General features: G+C 59.9%; 1 protein-coding gene across 1 annotated transcript; it reads right to left on the reverse strand.

The window, feature by feature from the left end:
• Positions 1 to 372: 372 nt before the first annotated feature.
• Positions 373 to 16,416, reverse strand: GGT1 (gamma-glutamyltransferase 1). Its single transcript, XM_082354771.1, has 15 exons — positions 16,372 to 16,416; positions 13,034 to 13,106; positions 11,033 to 11,201; positions 10,331 to 10,493; positions 9,575 to 9,705; positions 9,340 to 9,426; positions 6,283 to 6,475; positions 5,892 to 6,049; positions 4,809 to 4,958; positions 4,266 to 4,402; positions 1,738 to 1,925; positions 1,430 to 1,557; positions 1,222 to 1,334; positions 1,037 to 1,150; positions 373 to 698 (listed from the first exon to the last, which is right to left on the reverse strand). Exons 4-15 carry the CDS (start codon positions 10,489 to 10,491, stop codon positions 552 to 554), a joined length of 1,707 nt encoding a protein of 568 aa, XP_082210897.1. The 5' UTR covers positions 10,492 to 10,493; positions 11,033 to 11,201; positions 13,034 to 13,106; positions 16,372 to 16,416; the 3' UTR covers positions 373 to 551.
• Between the last annotated feature and the right edge of the window lie 5,357 nt (positions 16,417 to 21,773).

The raw sequence follows: 21,773 nt of genomic DNA on the forward strand, positions 1-21,773 counted from the left end.
CCTCAGCTTCACCTCAGTGTGTGCTGGTTATGGTGAGGCTGGACACCCACCGGGCTGAAGAGGTACCAGGGTTCCCAGCATCCGCGGAGGAAACGCCGGGGCTGTGAGCCCCCTGGTGGCTGACACTGGGAAGTGCTGCTGCCCAGCCCAGGGAAGAAGTGGCCTGGCTCTCGTCGTGGGGCTCAGGGTGAGGAAGAACAGTGCTTGGCATGGCCCACCCTGGGCCCCCACCCCAGCCCTGCACCCCCAGCTCCCGCCCCGTTCCAGTGAAAATGCTGAGGCTGGCTCCAGTGCCTGAGCTGTCCAGACCTCTGAATCCTTTCTCTCCATCCTTCCCTGCCAGGTGGCCCCACTTCACACAGGATGCTGAGGCCCAGGGAATTGGGAGCCGGCCGGCAAGACCGCCCAGAGCCTGGCACTGCAGCCCCCATTTATTGCACTGCTTTGCCGCTCACAGGGGAAGCATGTCCCCCAAAGTCCCACTCCCAGCCCCCCACCCCCAGCGGACATCTCATCCCTGGGCAGCTGGTCCACCTTGCCTGCCTGAGTGCTCAGTAGCCCGCAGGCTCCCCGCCTTTCCTGGAGTCTGAGGCAGCCGCCCAGCCGCCAGCTGTGCGGACAATGGCCTGTACCACAGCAATGAAGGTAGAAGTGACCTCGGTGTGGTGGTGCCGGGTCTTCAGGGCTGCAGCCACTGCCTGGGGGTGGGAGGGAGAGGGAGGCCTCAACGGGGGCCCAAGACACCGTCTGAACCACACCTGTGTGGGCATGGGTTCCACAGACGCAGGTGGTGCCATTTCTGGCTGAGTGGCCACGAAGAGCAAGTTGGGGGCAGCTGGGCCAATTGGGTCTCATCGGAGCTGGTGGCCTGGCCCTCACAGCATGGGGTGCAAAGTGGCCCAGGCAGCGGGCATGAGGGTCATCTGCCCCAGGCAGAGGACAGCAGCCATCATCCACTCCACAATGACTCAGGAGATCCAGGCCCTGTTCCAGGATTCCCAGGGGCCCCCAATGTGACTCAGCACCACCCCCAAACCTGGTCAATGTCTTTCTCCAGCGTCGTGGTGTTGGGCAAAAGCTGGTTGTGCAGCCGGGGCTCCTCCACTGCCTGTTTCACATCGTAGCCGAACCACAGGCTGTGGATGATGGCCTACGGATGAGGGGATGGGGTCAGTGTAGCCCACTGGGCAAGGGGCTGGGGCACAGGCAGGTGGCACATACCAGTGCAGTGGACGTGGTGATCTGCGTGCCCCCAGAGGCACCCACCACCATGCGGACCTGGCCGTCCGGACCCACGATGATCGCCGGGCACATGGACGAGAGCGGCTGTTTCCCTGCAGCCGGCCGGTGGGAGGGAGGGGACAGAGGAGCTGGTCAGCTGCCTGCTGGGACACCAGCCCCCTCCCCACCCAAGCCCTGTGCCCCACACCTGGCGTGATGAAGTTGGCCGGTGAGGGGGGCACCCCGAACTGGTTGATGATGTTGGGGGAGCTGAAGTCATCCATCTCATCGTTGAACAGGATCCCGTTGGCCCGTGACAGCACCTTGGAACCGAAGCTGCAGACCAGCTGGGTCAGAGAGCTGTGCCCGCCCCTGCCCCATCCCACCAGCCCCACGTGCCCACCAAAGTGCCAACACGCTCCCTGGGGAGGTGGGGGCAAGCACTCTACCAATGTGGAGCCCCCCTTCTAGGACACGCAGGCAGCCCCGGCCCACCCGGCCGCCCAGCAGCCCTACTAGAGGTTGATGGTGCTGGTGGCCGACACGGCACTGCCATCCTCCGAGACCACGGACAGGTGGGCGGTGCCCCCGTCATCTGGCGTGTAGAACTCAGGCTCATAGTAAGAGGCCGGGTGAGTGGTGTCATCGGAGATCTGGGCCCGGAGCTGGGCAGCGAAGAACTCGGAGCTCATGTTGCGGACCACCTGCCGAGACCCCAGAGCTGGCCTGAGGAGGTGAGGGAGGTGGGGAGGGGGACGGGCTTGTGCGAGCAGCTCTCAGGAAGCCCCCAACCATGGCTCTGACCACAACCCTCCTGCACCCAAAGTCTCACGTGGCCCATCTGACCCCCTCTCCCCAGCCTCTGTCTCTGTTGCTGTCCAGCAACTCTGAATGTCTGTCCGTCCTTGGAGTCCCCACTCTCATTGCATCCAATCATTCATTCATTCAGGGAGCTTGTAACTTCATGCCCAGCACTGGGGAATCAGCAGGGAACAGACACGCAGGTCCCCACCCTCACAGCAGGGAAGACAAAGGCAGGCAGGGATGTGCTGGAAAGAACAAGCCAGGTGAGGCGGGTGGAGTGTGATGGGGTGGGAGCAGAGTGGTCAGGGAGGGCTTCCCAGAGAAGGTAATATCTGAAAAAGCCACCTAAATGGTAATGCAAAGGCCCTGAGGCAGGCCTGTGAGTGACAGGCAGACAGTGAATGGGGTTAGGGAGAGAGGAGGTTGAAGACGCCAGCAGGGGCTGATCCCATAGGTCCTTACAAGCCCTATAAGGACTTCAAAGCCACCTGTGCTTAGGGCAGAGGAGTGAGCAGCTGATGGGTGTTATCCCTCCGGCAGCTGTGTGTGGGTGAAACCCAACTGGGAGGCTATGATACCCACCAGGTGAGAGATGCTGGGGGCTCACCAGGTGGAAAAGAGGAACGGAGAAAGGCCCCGAGTCTTCAGTCTATAGTGGCCGCTAACTGGGGAAGGTTGGGAGCCTGACTTGGGACAGGAGCTCGTCGGACCCTGAAGAATCTGTCTCAGGTGGGTGATGGGCCACACCTGATGTGTTGAGTTCATGGGCAAGGCAGGGCGCAGGAGGCTGAGCAGAGGAAATGCCTCCAGAAGGTTCCAGCAACACCCCTGAATTAAGTGACTAATCCAAGGGGAAAACGTTCAGCCTGAATCTACTTCCAAGGAAACAGGGTTGAATCCAGGAATTGGGACATCCTAAAAGACAACTGCCCTGGGCCTTAAAATCAACAAAACAGCCCAGGGGGTCCATTGAGGCTAAGAGACGGCAGACGTGACAGCAACAGCAGGTGTGAGCTTGACGGGCCCGGGGCCTCAAGACACGGATGGGACCCTTGGGGAAAGGCCAACCAGGCATCTAACAAGGAAAAAACAGGGAGAGCGAGGGGGAGACGGATGGAGACGGGGAGAGAGGAAGGAAATGTGCCAAAACGTCCATAACCTTGCAAATTAAAAAGTCAAGGGAGGGAGGTGCTGGTGAACGTGGTAAGATGCTGCAGAGAGTGGACCAAAGGGGAAACGGAGGCTGGTCTCAGAACCTGGCAGCGCAGGTGTGGAGGGAGGAAGGGCGGGCACGAGGAGAGAGGGCTCCAGGTGGCGGCCAAGGTTGCCCCAAGGGGGAGCAGAGGGACGGGGCAGCAGCTGGAGGGTTCTGGACCCACAACCATACACCTCTTTCGGGAATGACCCATCAGAAAGGGCAGACTGGGAACCCAGGAGGGAGAGCAGCAGCGTAGGAAGGGCGTGCAGAGTCAGAGAGTGGATGAGCAGAAGGCCAGTCTCAGCCGGGAGGGAGGGCAAAGAGGGGCATGATGCAGTGGCTTCCACCAGCTCAGGGATGCCAGGTGCTGAGGTGGGGAGCAGTGAGTGCAAAATCATCCCCGGGAAAGAGAAGAGGGGCTGCTGAGCAGCTGCGGGAGGTCACAGGTCAGTGTGAGGGGGTCTGCGGGTCTACCTTGCAGGGAGGGGGGGACCCAAGTAGGTAATGAGAGATGTGATCGGGGTGGAGGTGGAGGTCCAGCCTGGAGCCGGGGCACCTGGCGAGTGGGTGGGTCGGGCAGTGCAGGGCCTGGGTGGGGATCTGGGAAGTTAGCTCCTGGGTGTGACCAGGGAGCATGTGGCCGGGGCCTCTGCCCACCTGGAACACTGGTCCCCTCCCCTGAATCCACCCTCCTCCACCCTGAGGGCTGTGATGCCCCTGTGCATTCCTCACCTCGGCACTGACCACTCCAGAGCCTTCCAGGCCAAGGACACAGCACATGCAAAGGCCCCGAGGTTGGAGTGTGGCAGAGGAGGGCACTATCACTCACTGACAAGTCTGTCTCTCCCACCCTGTGAGCTCCGTGGGGCAGAGGCCAGGACTCAGGGTCAACAGTCCATCCCAGCACACAGTAGGCCCGAGGGCAAGTCAGTGGCAGAAATAGATGAATAAAGCCTGAGTGAGGCTGGGGTGGCCAGGGGAGCCCTCATGGCATCTCCATGGTAGGTCCCCCACCCATTGAAGGCCAGCCCCTGCCCCTTACCTCAGTCACATTGACAAACTTGGGGTCCCCAAGCAGGGTCCTCTTGGCGTAGGCAAACCGGAAGGCCTCCACTATGCGGTGGTAGGTCAGGCCCTTCTGCTCAGGCGTCTCCACGCTCGCCCGGGAGAAGTTGTACCCTGGTTGGGCAGAGCCGGGCAGGTTGGTGGTCCCGGTGGCCCCGGGACATCCAAGCTTGGCCAGGACAGCTGAGTGCCCTGAAGGGAGGGGTGGTCCACGCCTCCCTGACCCGCTTGGTTCACCTTGAGAAGGGGGACATTTAATAACCAACAGCAGTGGCTGCTTGGGAGGCGGGGGAGGATGGAAGGAAGCAAGGGTCCCCCAGGTCTGGGCCTCGCATGTCAGCCACAGGGCTACCCAGTCCACGGGGTCACAGATGACCACTCAGATTTACCAGACGTGCCCTCTGGACCAGGCCGCCCAGCGTGAACTCTGGCACTGAGAGCCACCCTGTGACCCCGAGACCTCGCACGGCTGTGCCCACACCCAGGACGCTGCTCTGCAGGGCCACGGAGGGCAGCTGACCTTTGAGGATGTTGAGGATGAGGGCCAGCACTGGCCCGCTGAGCGGGGCACTGGGCACATAGAGCTGGGTGTCCCCGAGGCTGATGCTGAGTGGGTGCTCGATCAGCCCTGCGCGGTAGTTGTTCAGGTCCTCGGCCGTCACGATGCCCCCTGCATGGGGTGACACGGAGATGGGGCACACTTCTGGGGGGCCATCAAGCGGGGAGCCCTGTCTAATCCCAGACCTCCCTGACGGTGCCACCTCCCCCTGGCCAGGTCCAGGCCAGCGCCCTCCACCTGCTGCCCCACTGGCCTCTCGGTCTGTCGTCTGTCCTCTTGGCAGCCAGAGGATCTTCTCTAAGTGGGAAATATCTGCTCCCATCCCCCACTTCCCCTACCTCCGCCCCCCAGTCCCCTCCTCCTATGACTAATGGGTGGGTGGAGGGAAGCTCTTAATTCTCTAGGGAAATGGCTCCAGACATACTAAGTATTTACAGGCTAATTTCCGATGTCAGTGGTAAAGGTCAACATGCTAATCACCCTCCTCCCTGACACACTGGCAAAACTAACATGAAGAGGCCATGGCTCAGTGAGGGAGAGGCAGCATGGGGCTCCTGAACCTATGAGAACCTGCCCACAAGTTCCCAACCGCAGGCCCTGCATGCAGCCCCTCCCATGCCTCACTCACCAAGCCCACCCTCATCCCCTGTGATCCTCCTGGAGAATTAAAAGCCCTCTCTGCAGGCCTCAAACTGTTCTCTCTGCTTACAAAGTCCAGCCTCACCTGTGGCTCAGGCACCACCTCCTCCAGGAAGTCCTCCAGGGTCTGTACTTTAGCGCTTCCCCAACCCTGGCTCCTGCCTACACCTGCATTCCCCCCACCAGGGTTTTCTCTCCTGGACTGCAGGGTTTCTCTCAGCTTTGACTTAACCAGGAGCTGTGGATCCGTGTGGCCTGTCATTAACTGCAGACGCATCTGTGACCCTCCCCTGCCAGACACTCCCTGAGAGCCCAGTGTCCAGGCCAGGTAGGACTCAAGGACCCCAGGCTCAGTGTTCCCGCTGTGGAGTTCCTGGCCCCAGGCCCCTGAGGTCGCCCGCTCACCGGCCTCCTGGATGTCCTTGACAATCTGGGCCGTGAGGCTCCCGTTGTAGAAAGCCTGAGCGCCCTCCAAGGCCAGCGTCTCGTAGGTGTCGGCCAGCCGAGGCATGGTCACTCGGTCCCCCTCCCGCAGCACCTTCCCATCCCGGCAGAACACCTCGCTGGGGCAGAGGGGGCTCCCGTGAGGCAGGCAGGTGGGGCGGACTCAGCCACCCCCCTCACACACACACACAAGAGAACAAAGGATGGGGTGCCCCTGTCCACAGAATCCAGCCCAGGTGGGGCCGGGACCCCACCCCCAGGCTCAGAACGGGCAGGGTTTTGGTCCCTCGTTCAGCGCAGGTTCCTGAAAGTGCCACCCGCTCGTGCCCACCAGTAGGGACCGTAGACGTACCACAGCTCAGGGTGCCGCTGGATGGCAGCCTGGCTTCTCTGCAGGGCTCCCGCCAAGCTCTTCCCCACAGGGAAGCCCTGGCGGGCCAGCTGGATGCTGGGCTGGAAGAGACGAGCCCAGGGCAGTCGCCCGTGACGCTGGTGTGCCAGCTCATAGCCGCGGATCTCGCCTGGAACCGCCACCGACAGCCCACCTGCGAAGGAGAGGGACACAGCTAGTGGCTCCACAAGGGGGATGTTCCAGGCACATCCCCAGGTGGGGCCAGTGAGGCTCAGGAAGGACATAGATTTTTTAGGTCACGTCTGGACTCAGCAGGCATGAGTGTGGCTCAGCTCGGCTGTCTGATGAGGGCACAGGAGCGAGGGGCGGTAGCATGTGTGCTGGGTCCCGCTGTCCCAGGCCTGGATGCCTGTCTCCGCACGTGCCACCGTGTCTGAAATCCTGTGCCAGGCCCACGGTTGCACAGCGAGAGTATAAGGAAGCCAGACCTCACCATCTCTCAGTTCGAGCCTCCTAGGCCATGAGGCTCCTCATCCCATAAGACTCAAGTGTTCCTCCAAAACCCGCCAAAGCCCCCGGCACAAGCCCAGGCCACTCTCAAGGCTGGGCTGGTCCCAAAGCAAGGGCATCTCTTCCTCTCTTCCATTGTCCCAACTGGGACCTGAGCCCAAACCCCTGCCCTGTCCCCTCTCTGGGTCTCGGTTTCCCTATCTGACCATAAAGAGTTTTGTTTCCCAGCACTGTCCTTCGAGGAGCCATGATTCCCCTGGAAACAGAGCCCTGGACCCTGGTTGCCCACTAGGCCTCACTGCCCCCGCCATGCCCTAAAGCCAGCACTGACCCAGAAAGTTTCAGCCACAGCCTTGGCTCCCAGGCACCCTCCTGCTTTCACCCCTGATATGCAGGGTAGGGGGCCACTCCCAGGCTTGGCGGCTGCAGCTCTCGAGCTGCCTCTCCCACCCTGAAGTGGGGCATGAGGTTCCAAGAGCCGGGTTGTTACGACATTGGCACATCCCAGAAGGTTTGACACCCAGCACACAATTCCTCCCCCTTAAATAAGTGCTGCCCTGACCTTGGTCAATCAGGCTCTCATGCCACACTCTCACCAAGGTCACCAGTGACACCCACGCTGCCAGCGCAGGGTTTCTTTCTCATCTTACCTGGCCCATCACTCTCTCTTCCTGCGTCACTTCTGCATCTCCCTGCCCTCTCCTCTGTCTGCACCAACTCTTGGTGTCCTCCTCCATGTCAGGCTGCAGGGTCCATTACATGCTGACAACTCCCAAACTGACTCTTTGGCCTGCTCCCCTCATGGCCAGATCTGAGGATGCACCTGCCCACTTGAAAAAGGCTTCTCAAACTTAACACCTTGCCGGTCTCTGTAAGGGCCACCCTGTCCTTCCAGGTGCAGACCTGAGACCCCAACTCACCCGAGACTCCTGGGTGAGCGTCACACCCAACCCATCAGCAAATCTGCAGCTCCGCCCTCCAAGTGTGCTCGGCCCAGCCACCAGCCACCAACTTCATCTCTCCCTGGTTATCACCGTGACATCCTGATGCGCCACCTGACGGGCAGGTAACTTGCTCCCCCTCTTTCACAGCAGCCTGAGGGGGGTCCCATCAGAAAGCGGCCAGATCCACCCAGGTCCCCCCTCCGACTCAGGGAACACCTTTACCTCACTCAGACATGATGACCCATGAGGTCCAACATGACCTGGGCTGTTCTACCTGACCCTGTGTCCTCCTCTTTCTCCCCAGACACCCCCACGGCTGCCCCCAGCCCCAGCCTCTGGGTCTTTGCTCACATGCCCTGACCAGGGTATCTGATGAACCCACAAGCCCTCCAACCCTTCCTACCTCTGCTTCCCAGGCAGTGCTGTGGCACATGGCACACCCATGTGTGCTATCTCTCCCTGCTCCACCTGGAATGTGCATTTCACCTGTTACCTTTGTTTCTACTGGCTTAGGGAACAGCCCCTGACGCTGTAGGAGGTGCCCAACAAGCCCTAGTTAAATATGTGAATTCCAAGCATCCAAAGATGCTAAGTCTGTAAGATTCCCACACTCTGAATGATTTCATTTCTACACTGAGTTTCCCAATGGGTAAAAATTCATTAAATATGTGAATTCCAAGCATCCAAAGATGTTAAGTCTGTAAGATTCCCACACTCTGAATGATTTCATTTCTACACTGAGTTTCCCAATGAGTAAAAATTCAAAGACTGTGCTGGAGGGGATTCCAAAACGGCTGCTCTCAGCACCCTACCCAGGGTTCCACCTGCAGGAGGGGTCCTGCAGAGCCTGCAGGAGGGGTTCAGACCCACTATGGCCTTTAATCCCCACCCCTCCTTCCCTCCAACCTCATCCTGCAATCCACTGGGGGTCCTTGCAGGGGCGCCCCCTGGTGGCCATTGATTTCCCTTGGCTGCCTGGGGAGTTGCAGGGATTTCCTTCTTGGCTTAAGGACAGGTTAGAAAAAAGAGACTCCTTCCCATATTCTAGAGAGCTATCCCCACAGATGAACAAATGAACGAACGAATGAATGACTTGGATGCCCTTTAAAAACCCAGGGTTTAGATAGCCTGGGTTCAATCCCAGCTTTACCACCATCCAGCTGTGTGACCTTAATCAGTTTACATGACCTCTCTGGGCCTCAGCATCCCCACCTGTAAAATGGGAATCAACACCACGCTCCCCCTGCCAAGCGTACAGGGAGGATTCAAGGGGCTCATTGGTGAAAAGGGCTGAGCAGAGTGCTGGCCCCAGGACCCCCGGCACATGCAAGCTGTTGTAATAGTAATCACTCTCTCCGTGTTCTAGCTCCGGATGACCCTGGAGGGGCCTGAGCAGAAATAACAGAAGTTCTCTTTACCCTCTGTGATGATGGGCTTGACCAATCATTATGGAGGGTTTTGTGGGGCCAGGAAGGGATGGGATGGGACTGCCAGAGCCACTCCCAGCCCCAGAGGGGGTGGGGGGGAATATGGAGGGTGGGGGTGTGCTCATGCCTTCCAGCAGCTCGTCCTGGCCCTGCACCCACACCGAGCCTGCACTCACCTTCCTCTGACTGCTCTGAGCTGTTGAACATGCCGGCAGAGGCCAGCTGAGGGGCCACCTCTCGGGCGTTGATGACCTCAGCCTTTCCTGGAAGGAGAAGCATGTGGGCAGTCCAGACTAACACCAGCCCCTCACTTGTGTGAACCTAGGAGTTGCCCAGCTCTGCCTGCCCAGCCCAAGTGCAGCCTGAGGCAGGCAGCCCCGCCATTCACCTCCCACCCTGCCAGCCACTCACGTGTGGTGCTGTTGTAGATGGTGAGAAACAGGCCACCCCCGATGCCCATGCTGTGTGCGTTCATGAGCCCCACGCACAGCAGGGCCGCGATGGCAGCATCCACCGCTGAGCCGCCGTCCAGCAATGCATCCCTGCCAGTGGCACGTGCCGGGAGTGAGAGCCGGCGGGCTCTCTACCCTCCAAGATGCGCACCCCGCCGCACACCTCCCCACCACCTGGCCACCCTGCCCAAAGGAGGATGGAGAGGAGCCCATAGTTTTTGATTTTTTAATGTAAAAAATTGTTGTATTCTAAAACCAACGGGCTTAAATGTTCCTCTTTTTCAAGCAAACAGATGTACGTGACTTTTATAGTTGGAAAAAAAGGGGAAATTGTTACTTTTTATTAATAACATCTTTTTTCTGTTTAAGTTTTTAAGTGAGAATTGATCTTTGTACATGTGAGCTAGGGGTCTAAAAATGAAACAGCAGAGTTTATCTGAAGAGACAGACACCCTTGAACTGAGAAAAGGGCTCAGCTGGACACTGGGAGACCCACACCCTGCTCTCGGGGCCAGTGTCCCCTTCTCCCCTGACCAGAAGCTGCTGAGAAGGTCCAAGGACAGGATAGGCAGCTCCACGCACACCGAACACCCCTCATCCAGGCAGCCCCTTTACCAGTGGGGAAACTGAGTCCCAGAGAGGCGAGGGTCTTGCCCAGGTCCACTTACGGTGGCTGTCTTCCAGGGCCTGTGTCCCCACACCCTGCCCCACTCACCTCCCGATCTCTGAACAGTGCTTGGCATCCGTGGCCACGGCAGCTCTGGGGTACACGTGGCTGTGGGGCTTGAAGGTCTCAGGCAGCCAGACGCAGAGGCCAATGATAAGGAGCATTAGGACCACGGCCACCAGGGCCAGCAGCATGGACCGCTTCTTCATGGCTTGGCGGGCATGGGGGATGGGAGGGTAGAAGGTCAAGGGACCACTGCTGACCTGGCCTTGGGCACATCCTCGTCCCGCAGGGCACAGCACAAAGTCGAGCCTCAGAAATATGTCCTCATGTCTCCTTCCGGCCCCCAGAATGCATGGGCCACCCAGCCCCCAGATTTTTGCTCAGGCCACTCCCTCTGCCAGAAGCTCCTGGTCCCACCTCTGCCCCCGCAAATCCTCCTGCTTATCCTCGGGGCCCCCTCCCAGTAAGGACCCCATCTCCAGCAGGGGGCCCCCCGGATTTCACTTCCGGAGAGGAGCCCCTGATCCTGCAGGACCTTGTCTGTCTCCCCACAGTGGCAGAGCCCTCCACCACCAAGCAGGTCACTCCGGGAGGCACAGGCCTGGCCTGATTCCTTCCCGGCACTGTCCTTGGGTCCCCAGAGTGACCTGCCACAGAGCGTGGGGTTCAGCTTTTGTTGTGCCCTCAAAGGGGGCACCCACAGTCTCCTGAAATCATCAGATGAGCCACCGCAGGACCAGAGCCTACCTTCCTTGGCGGGTGGGAGCCCTGAGCCTCCCGGGGAGGTGGCCGCAAAAGATGGTTTTGGCTGAACAGGCCGGAGAAGTAACTGGGGTCTCCTTCACGCTCTGCAGGAGACTGTGGCCACAGAATCTGCTCCAGGGAGACTCTCAGACCACGCAGCCTGCTCGTTCTCCTGAAAATGGAGCGGGTGTCTCTGAAGCGGGCTGGGCCCAGCCCTCCGGGGAGCAATGTGAGGTGTCTCTGCCTCTGATGAACTCTGCCAGCCACTCCCATGTTGGTGAATATTCCGTCCCCACAGTGCATTTCTCCCCTGCGCAGCAAGGGGGTTACACAGAGCAGGGCAGGGAGCTGTCACGTGACCAAGGGGTGCGGGCCAGTGTGTCAGCCGAGGGGATGGAGCGCGGGCTCTGGGGCCAGCCTGCCCCGTCTCACCTGCGTGGGACGTTGGGTAAGTCACTGACCATCTGACCATCTGTCCAGTGGAATGGCAGAAGGGTCTGCTGGGAGTATTGTGAAGATGAAGTGGGTTGGAAAGCGTGAAGTGTTAGGTAAGTGTTGGCTATGTTGGGGGTGCCTGGAGGCCTGCGTATGGCAGAGGGGAGCCGGTCAGCCTCCACTCGCCATTTATTTCCCTGTTGACTTCCTGCCAGGCTGTGAGGGAGGGATGGAAGTAACCCTTGGGGTCCCCGTGGCAATGGCAGCAGGAGAGGGGTGTGACCCCAACGGGGGAGGAGAGGTGTGGTGACAGAGGCAGGGTGCCCCCTCTCCCGGACTCAGTTCCCTCTGAAGGGCGATGTCTGCTGGAGAGCCCAGGGCTGGAACCCCTCTGGCTACCCTGTCCCTATTCACAGGGTCTCCTAGAGCTGGTCTAGGAATGGAGTCCCACCCAATGTGGGGGCATCCAGACCCCAGCACAGAAGGGCTTTCTCCTCCCCAGGCTCAGGGGGTGGTCACACAGCAGACTACCACCCCACACCCCCAGCAGGGTCCAAGCCAGCCCTCCTCTCTGTCTTGACCACCTTGACCGAACCTAGGCACCACCGTTTCTCGCTGGACACCCTCCCATCCCCCACCAGCACTGCCTGCTCTTCTGTCCTCGGAAAAGCAGTTAGAAGGCAAGGCTCTCTCCAAGGAGCCAGCCAGGTCCTGCCGCCACCGCTGCCCTGAGGACAGTCCATGCCCTCTGCCAGGCCTGACAGCTCTCAGGGCGTACCCCGGGCCCTGGCAGGGGGCCAGGTCAGGGTTAAGGGTTCCTGATGGAGGCAGCTGTGCTGGGAGGTCTGCGGAACCTCGGGACCTCGGGAGCTGGGCTGGCAACCTGAGGCATCTGTTCCAGACCTAGAACTTTCCCATCATATGCGGCGGGGTGGGCGGGGCAGGACAGGGGCCGGTGCCCCCCTCCCCAGCACAGGCACAGCCCCACCCGTCAAGGAGGCCCCCCAGTCCTGTCCACTGGGTCAGGCCACTCTGGGCAGCTTGGGGGCATGGCCTCATTTCTCCTGGGCTTGGGACCATCAGCTGAGACCCCACCCCCACAACTCTGGGTCCTCCTCTCCACCCTCAGGCCCCTAGACAAGCCAGCCAAGACCTCCTGAGGTCCACGCTCCAGCCCCCCCCAACCATCTGCCTGTGCATCCTTCCACCCAAGGGCCCAAGTGGGCTCCCCAAAGGGCAGGGGGTACCCTGCGAGGCTCAGTCTACCAGGGAGTGGGTGGAGGGGTGGGCCGCACTGACCCGTCTCCTTCTCCCTGGGCAGGGCAGTAGGGAGGCCTGACTCAGCCCCCCATAGGCAGCCATCCCAGCCCTGCGGAAGACACCCTGCTGGGTGACTGTGCTTCCGTTTCCCATCCCCCACACACGTTTTTCTCAGCCTCACTAAAACAACGTCCAAGCCCAGAGGACTGGCTCTCACCCAAATCAGTGTCAGGAAGGGAAACTGAGGCCAGAGAGCAGGTGCTTGACCTCCAATAGCGACCCTGCTCCTCTTGACCCCGGTGGGCTTACCTGAGGCCTGGGGGCAGCGGGGGCCCAGGACAGCCCCTGTTCCTCAGAAGACAGCTCTGGGCTGGGACACTGGCTGGGGAGGAAGAGGCAGATTTGTCTGCCTGGGAAAGTCTTGGCCACAGTGTAGGCCAGGCCCCCCCCACTCCCAGGAGCCGCCCAGAGCCACGCCTGCGGCCCGGGCAGAGCTTCTCAGGGGGCCTCAGAGCTGGGCTGGGATCTGGGGTGGGGGTGGGCTCCTCCCAGGAGGAGCAGAGGCAGGAAAGCAGCAGGAGGGGCCGGAGGAACTCACGTGCTCACCTAGTCCAGGGGGTGGGGGATGGGGGTGGGAGGGATGGGGGGGAGAGGGGGAGAGACCTGCCAGGGGGCACCTAGAATCCCTGTGTATGTCAGAGTAGGTGGAGAGCGGGCAGTCCTCAAAGAGAGGTCTGGCCTGGCAGGGAGGATGGCCGGAGGGTGGCCGGAGGCTGCTGTCATGTCACGGCAACAAGGAGGCACAGAGACTCGGCCTATTGCCAGGTGACTAAAGTTCACGCAGCCCTGGGAGGGCCCTGGAGGTGGGAGGTGCTGTCAGCAGTGACCCTTGGGGTCCCCTGGATGGTGGCAGCAGGCAAGGGGTGTGGCCCCAATGGGGAAGGCGAGGTGTGGCGACAGAGGCAAGGCATTCCTCCTCCCGGACTCAGGCCCCTCCAAAGGGTGGGTGTCCCCCACAGGCTTGCCCTGTCCTTGTTCAGAGTATCTGAACTCCTGGGCCAGACATGGTGTCCCAGAGATGGTTCCTGAGGCCGTGGAGCAGGGGTGTCACCAGCACCAGAGCAGAACCCAGACCTGAGAGGCTCACCACACCCCACAGCTGGACGGCAAGGGTACCTCCCTGGAGCACGGCCCAGGGCTTCAAGTCCGGAAGGTTCCACCACCTATCCAGGAACATTAGTGCCCCAGGCCCAAGGAACCACCTAAACAGCCTGGAAAGGCAGGGCCCAGAGACGGCCAGAGCGGGGTCCAAGGTCACACAGCCCACCAGTGCACACCTGGCTACCCCATACCTGCCCCAAGTTGCTGCATGTCCCTGACCAGCCCACCAAGGAGTCCAGAGTCAGGAGCAGCTGCAGACCCGCCTCAGGGAACTTGGACACTGCCCCATCCCCCTTTGGCCCTCGTCAGCCAAGGAGAAGCATCAGCCACTTCCTGAGTCATGCCTCCCTCCCCCGCTCCCTAGCTCGCTGTGCCGAAGCTGCCCAGGAGCCCCCACAGCCCCCATCTGTGACATCTAATCCTCAATAACCCCGCAAGGCTGCACCATTTGATAGGTAGAAGGAGACGTGGAGGCTGACCAGACATTGCTGCCTGCTCTGGGTCACACAGCCAGAAGGCCTGGTCCTGTCACTCAACTGCCCTTGGGCGGGCTTGGCATGGAACCCACCCAATGCACTACCATGAAATCCTCAACCAGCATGACCCTGGGATGGGGGTGCCATGACAGCTCTTTCCCTAGACACCATCCCCTCCCCTGCAGACCAGGGTAACTAAGAAGATGGACAAGGCAGGATCCAGGGACCAAGGCCCAAGACATGTCCCCGAGGACTGGACATCAGCCAGGAACATCAGGGTATTTGGTCCTGCCTGAATGGCTGCATTGCAGCTCAGTCGGCTGGGAGGGGTCTACAGTGGAGAGCCACAGGGCTCTGTCTCTAGCCTGCCTGAGGCTGCTCAATGGTTTTCTCCCTGCCTGGGATGGCATGAGACATGGCAGAAGTGGCAGGAAGGTAAGAAGAAGGTCTGAGTGGGCAGAGGATGACCCAGACCCCACAGGTGACCTCAACAGGAAAACCCTGGGCTGAGGCAAGTTGGAGGAAGCCCAGCAGCAGCTGCAGGTTCTACGGAGGGGAGACAAAAGCGAAGGTGTCTCAAAGGCCACGTCAACTGAGGCATGACGTACAGAACAAAGAAAGCCCTTTCTCACATATCAAGTGTGTCACATTCTGTCCCAGTCAGCCCACCACACCCACATGCAGAGAGGGGACCTGGGGGCAGTGGGTCTGGGCTGGAGGTCTCCTCCAGACCCCACGGCTCCTGTCCTAGGCACAAAAGGTGGTGAGTTCTCTGCCCCCAGGAATATGCAAGCCTCACCCAGCCAGAGTTACTGACCCTGCCATCAGCACCACCCCCTCCCAATACACACACATACACACACCCATGCTGAATCTAGGCTGAGCGAGCATGTTCCAGGACGCAGCAGAGAAGACAGCATGAAGAAGAGTGAGACAGAGCAGACAGTGTGGGGTTTCTCTGTTAATCCTCCAACCCCAGAGTCACAGGGGCGAAACTGGGCACAGCCCCAAACCCATTCACAGGCCGGAAGCCGAGGCTTAGGTAGAAGCGACTCGGCCCTGGAGGCACATGGATGGACAGGTAGGCACCCCTTCACCTTCCTTGTCCCCAATGCCCACAGTGAGGAGTGATGTCCCCTAGGTATGAGAACACAGCTCTGGGCAGGAAGCTTACCATGACCCAGACCGGATTTGGGATCTGTCTCCCTTGCTGCCCACCCTGGTGCAATAGGGTTGAGAATTAGAAAAAGGCTCCTTCCCCAAGACCTGATAACCACTACCTGCCAGAAACCTGTCGAAATAGCTATACATGCCTGCAATAACCACAAGGGGGCGGGCGCCCCCTGGAGTTGTGCAATCACCCCTTGTACTTGTACCGGCCATGCCCCACCCCCACCATGAGAGCAAACCAGAGCCCCGAGGACACAGCGCCTCAGCCCCCATCACCACTCGCCTCCACTCCAGACCCGCCACCTCAGTGACCCCACCACCACCCCAGGCTGCCCCATCCTTCTGGGCCTCAGTTTCTCCACACTGCCCTCCTCCCTCTCAATCCAAGAAGCCCACTTCCCCGCACTCCTCCACCCACCCCACAACTGTAGCAGAGTCAGCCAGAAAGCCTTGTCAGGCAACCTCAAACCCACTTACTGGAAAAGAAACAGACGCTCCCAGCCCAGACCCAGTCAGACCAAGGGCCTAAGGCTCTGCCCATCCGTGCGACCCCTCTGCAGGATCCGTCCACACAAGCCCCACCCCCATCACCCTGAAGGGCAGCTCACTCCCATGACGCAGGTGTATAAACTGAGGCCCAGAGAGGACGGGGGACTCCTCCAGAGCACAGCCAGGACATAACAGAGCTGGGGCTGGAACCCACTCCTCCAGATGCCCCCGAGAGGCCCCAAGCCTGAGCTCCCCACTCCTACGATGTCCAGCAGCTCAGAGATGGTGAGCTGAGCTTCGGGGTCACATAGCACTGGGGTACAGCCAGACGCCCATCCTGCCCCAGCTCACCTGGCTGCAAGGCTGGTCCTCCTTCTGTACTCCAGCACAGAGCAGAGTCCCCAGTGCCCAGCTCCTCCCCTCCCTCCCCCTGCTGGCCTGAGTGGGGGGAGGCTTTAAAGGCACAGGAACCTTTCCAGGTGGGAAGAGGACTGGTTCCTGGTCCTATCCCTGGGGCTGTGTGACCTGGGACAGCGGGTAGCCTCTTCAAGCCCAGTGGGGTCCCAAACCCTGAATAAGAGACCTGAGCTTTGAGGGCCTCGGTAGGGCTACATGAGGCTGGGTTTCAGGCAGAGGCCAGTTAGGCCAAGGGTCCTCTGGGAGGAGGTGAAATCCTGGCCACGTACAATATCCAAAGAGGGGTCCCACAGTGCTGGGGCGCAGCCAGATGCCTCCATCAACAGGGGTGGGTGTGTGAGCATCACAGGCCCCGCCAGGTCTGAGAAGCCTGACGTTTTCTCTAGAGTTCTTGGTCAGGGGATGCCCTCTCCCCCGCCCCCGGGGATGCAGATGTCCACAGGCTGTCACTCCAAGGACCCTGGTCACCGTCACCAGGACAGAAAGGAGTCACATGACCCAGGGAGCCTTTCCTCATCCCTCAGTTTTCTGGGGTTGAGGAGGCAGGCTGATGGAGGATGGGGCCATCTGCTCACATCCCCCCCACCTGCTCCAGCCCAACAGGATGGGGTGGGTGCCCCCACAGGACTGGGAGGCCCAAGCCTGCCCATTCTTCTGAGGTCCACACGCAGCCTGCTGCTTACATGTATTCATCCATCATTCATTCATTCACTCACTCTCCCATCTGATCCTGGCCCATTCAGATTCTTCTCTCAAGGAGCCCCCAGCCAGACTGAAGATGGGATAGTATAGTCAACCAAGGAGGAAGAGGAGCCCAGGACCCCCAGGGAGGGGCAGAAACTATGGGGGGGATCCAGACAGCACTGGGATTGGACTGTGGAGGCCAGCCAGGCAGAGGGAACAATTTGAGCCTGGGGCATCTCCACAGCAGTGAGGGTACAAGGGAGACTCTTGACCGCCCTGACCCTTCCCGAGCCCTGAGGCATCAAAGCTGGAAAAGGAAGTGGCTGAGCTCAGACCCTGAAGGCCAGGCCAGTGCATCTGGACTTTGAGAGCCGGGGGAGGCTGGTGAATGTGCCACCGGGCTGGGTAACCCATTAACCCCAGCTCACCCATTAAGACCCTGGTGGGTGACCATTAGCTCCTCAGCCATTCCGGGAGTCAGGCAGAGGGCAGGGGCCATGGGAAGAAGGGAGTGTTGACGGGGCGCTGGCTGGGGGCTGCCTGAGCTTGGGTCTCTGTGTCCCTGCTCCTGGAGGAGCTCCCCTGGGTCAGGCTGGCCTCCAGCCAGGGGAGCTGCCAAGGCAGCCTGGGGGCCCCACCCCACCATCCCGAAGCCTTTCATCAGCTAATCACCCCTGCGGTGCTGGCACCAGCGACCTAGAGAGTGTGGGGGCCTTGGCCAGACAGGAGGCTCAGGCCCTGGACCAGTGGGCAGGGAGGCAGGCACCTGGCCCATCCCCCCGTCTGAGAAATGGGCCCACAGAGGCCTTGGAGGCCACTTTCCTGCTCTAACAGGCTCAGGTCTGCCCCACTTCTATGCCTGGAAAAACAAAGCACTGGTGGGGCAAGCAGGGTGCTCCTGGCACAGGAAACCTCAGCCTAAGCGGAAAAAGGACTTACCCAAAGCTACTCGGCAGGACAGCAACCCAGGAAATGGGGAAGGACCTGCAAACCACTTCCTGCCAGTGGTGCCCCACCCTGCTGTCAGGTCCTGGGAGGGGCTGTGTTTGAGCCCCCGGAAGTGCCAGTGTCTGAGCTCCCGGAAGTGCCAGGTGAGCCTGTGCCCCAGGTGGGCCACATCTGGCTGGTAGAGACACAACATCCTGGGCGTTCCCTGGTGGCCTAGTGGTTAGGATTCTGGGCTTTCACTGCCGGGGCCTGGGTTCAATACCTGGTGGGGAACTGGGATCCCACAAGCCACGCGACTCGGCCAGAAAAAAAGACACAACATCCCAAAATGCAGTTGGGAACCTCACAGTGAGTGAGCCAGGCAGGCAGGTCCAGACGCAAGCAGCACCTAACCCATCCTCCAGAACTGCTGGGCCAGGATCTCAGGGCCCACCGGGAGTCAGGAAACCTAATATCATCCAAGACATTTTGTGTCCCCTGGTATCTGCACCAAGGAGATATCTGGTCAGTTGGCTGAACAAAAGTTCATCTTCATCAACTTGAGGACCACAGAATCTCAAATGTTTGGCCTCTGAGCTCCTATCTCCATCACCCCAGAAAGGTCGGCTTGCACACCTGCCCTGACAGGGAACTCACTACCTCTAAGGACAGTGAGACTGGTTGTTTGGCAGGTTCTTCCCAATGTCAAGCCCCAATTTCCCTTCTTGGAATGCCTTCTGCACCTGCTTCAGGGGGACCTGGCCTAACACCCTACCCACTGTCAGAGGCCACAGAGCAGGGCTCCCCACACCCTATGGCTATTTGGCCACCACCTCTCAGAGCCACACAGACCACACTGAAGGGATGGAAGGAGAACTCGGGCTTGGTGAAGGGGCTGGTGAGGCCCAGTGGTGGTGGGAAGTGAGCTCTGGCCAATTGCAGGCATAGGCAGAGAGCCCCCTGTGCCCCAGACACTCCCTGGCGCCCTTGGAGCGGTTCACCTTCTCAGCACCCACCTTTGATGTGAGGACAGAGGCTGGAGCTCGGGCAAGTACATGGGCCTCCAGGGCTAGCAGCTTCTTAACACCTGGGAACTTCCGGCAGCAGAGCCAGTCTGGCACCTGCTGGACCAAGCCTAATTCCCAAACTCATAGGCAGCGCAACCAAGGGCATGGGCTCTACAGTCCCTAGGTTCAAGTTCAATCCCAGCCCTGATGGCCCAGGGTATCCTCTTCCTGCCTTCAGTTTTCTATCTGGAGAGCAGGGATCATTAAAATAGTTGTTGGGCAGATGCACTGAGACGGCCATGCACAGGCTGCTGTGAGCACCATGACCTCCATGGTCCAGCACCCGGGCCTGCAGCTGCCTCTCCCTCCTGGATGAGCAGCTAAGAGCCCAGAGGTCATAAGTGGCCCCCTCCTGGCTGCCCCATCCTCCCTGCCTATGGCTCCCTGCACAGGTAGCATTTATCACATCACCTCATAATTATCTGCGGTGTCTGGGAGCTTCAGGGGGTGGGGGAAGAAGGCTGCCTCATCCACACCCCAGCCCCCAGCCCAGCACGTGGCTTGGTCTCCCGGAGAGCTGACATACTCCTATCTCCAGGTGGGGGGATGGGTGCAACGCCCAAGCCCACCTGTCCACGGCTGCCATCCCCCACCCCGTGACCCTGCACAGGGCTAAGTGGATGTGCAGTTCCGCTAATGCCAAAACTGCCCCACACTCTCCATACACACCCTGCTCAGCCTGCCTGGGCTTGTAGAAGCCCTGCCCCCACCCCCCTTTTTCAGCATCTCTTTGGCCCCCTTCACTGAAACATCCTGTTGGCTGATGTTTCAGACGCCTTGGGTTAACCAACAAGCCGGAACCTGAGCTAGGCAGCTACCCTCCCAGACCTCCACCGGCCACGTTAGCCAGGGCCTAGCCCTGGACAGCAGCCCACGCATCCTCACCGGCCCTGTCCAGCAGCCCCTACCTCTACACCCCCTCCCGCTCACCACACCTGACCCCCAGCCCCCCGCACCGCCCCCTCTCACCTGGCAACTTCGCAGGGTCCCCAGCCGCTCTACTACTGCATCCTCAGTGCTCTGAGCACATCCCTCCCCCACTGAAAAACCCTTCAAAGGTTCACGTGGCCCTCCAGATAAATTCCTGTCAGCTGGGGCCTGCCCCTTTCTCTGTGCGATTCACCCACTGCCCTACTGCTGGGACTTTTCCATCAGGCCCCAACCTCAACGCCACCGCCTCCTCATTGAAGCCCTCCTCTGTCTCCTGGTCTGATGTCTTCCTGGGCTCCAGCAGTGTCTGGGACCCCCATCACAGCTCCCCACCTCCGCTGTTCCTTTAACCTCCTGCGTGTTTGTCTCTGAAGTATCCACAGGGCCCAGTGATCATCAGTAAATGTAAGTATAATGGCTGTCAGGTGGCTGGGTGGATTCGGCATGAAGCCACGGAAGATTGATTAGAGCCTACACATGCCACGTGCATGTGTGCTGGACGCTTTCCTTGCTGCGTCTAATCCTACACCTTTGCCAGATGGGCATTCTATTTTCCCCATTTTACAGAGGAGGAAACAGTTTTGCAGAAGCTACTGTAGTGGGCTGAATAGTTTTCCCCAAAATCTACATCCATCTGGGAGCTCTGAATGGGACCCTATTTGGAAATAGAGTCTTTGTAGAAGTCATTAGTTAAGATGAGATCATCCTGGGTTAAGGTAGGCTCTAAATTCAAGGTAGGCTCCCTGTAAGAAGGGAGACACACAGACACAGTGAAGGAGGACTTGTGGCCATGGAGGCAGAGATTGCAGTGAAGCAGCTACAAGCCAAGGAAGGCCGAGGACTGCTGGCCATCACCAGAAGCTGGCAACGGGCAGAGAAAGATGATTCCCTAGCACCTTCAGAGAGCACAGCCCCGCCAACACCTTGATTTCAGACTTCTGGCCTCCAGAACTGGGAGAGAATACATTTCTGTCGTTTTAAGCCATTATCAAGTTTGTGGTAATTTGTTATGACAGCCACAGAAAACTAATACCACTAACTACCTTGCCCATGTTTATATACCCCAAAAGAGGGCAGGTCCAGGGGATTAGGAGCTGGGGCCTGAGCCTACACCTGTGACCCCCGTGGTGACTCCTAGCCCTGCAGGAAGCTCACAACCTATTCCTTAGAGCCAGATCCAGGGGAAACTGTCTCCATAGACTGTCTGTCTGCTTTCTTCCTCCTAGTGAGTTCCGAATCCATCCTGCATCCGTCTCTGCAGTGGCTGCCAGGAGGCTCAGTGGCACCTGGCTCCTTGCTGAGGTACCATCAGCCCTGGGCTGCCCTTCCTCCTCCTGGGCTTGAAATATCCCACTGGGTGGGTAGAGAAGACGCCCGAAGGTGGGACAGGTCCAGCTGCAGCACCAGCCACAGCCCTCCACCCCACCTGCTGGGTCATCAGGACCCTGCTTCCCTGTCATTCCACCTGCGCCACCAGCTGTCGGTGCTACTTGTCTCCTGGAAGTTCCCACTTGGGGCCCAAGATGCCCCCAGCAGGGCCTGGGGTCCGTCCACCTGACTCTCTGGCTCCCCAACCTCCCACCTCGCTGGCTCTCAGGGGTGGTAAGGCTGCCCCGAGAACCCCTGAACCTCCACATCAGCCCTGGGGGCTGAGAGGGCAACACCACAGCCCCCCACCTACAGAGTCTCCCCAAACACAGCTCAGCTGCCCAGGACAACTCCAGGGAG

Source organism: Balaenoptera borealis (assembly GCF_965194805.1).
Source record: "Balaenoptera borealis genome assembly, chromosome: 14".
In the NCBI taxonomy this organism is placed as follows: Eukaryota; Metazoa; Chordata; class Mammalia; order Artiodactyla; family Balaenopteridae; genus Balaenoptera; species Balaenoptera borealis.

Coding starts and splice junctions, on each gene's coding strand:
- GGT1 (XM_082354771.1), bottom strand. CDS start 10,491: ATGAAGAAGCGGTCCATGCTGCTGGCCCTGGTGGCCGTGGTCCTAATG. Junction 6,050..6,282: donor CAGCGGCACCCTGAGCTGTG/GTACGTCTACGG, acceptor CCTCTGCCCCAG/CGAGGTGTTCTGCCGGGATG. Junction 4,959..5,891: donor CAAGGACATCCAGGAGGCCG/GTGAGCGGGCGA, acceptor CACCCCATGCAG/GGGGCATCGTGACGGCCGAG.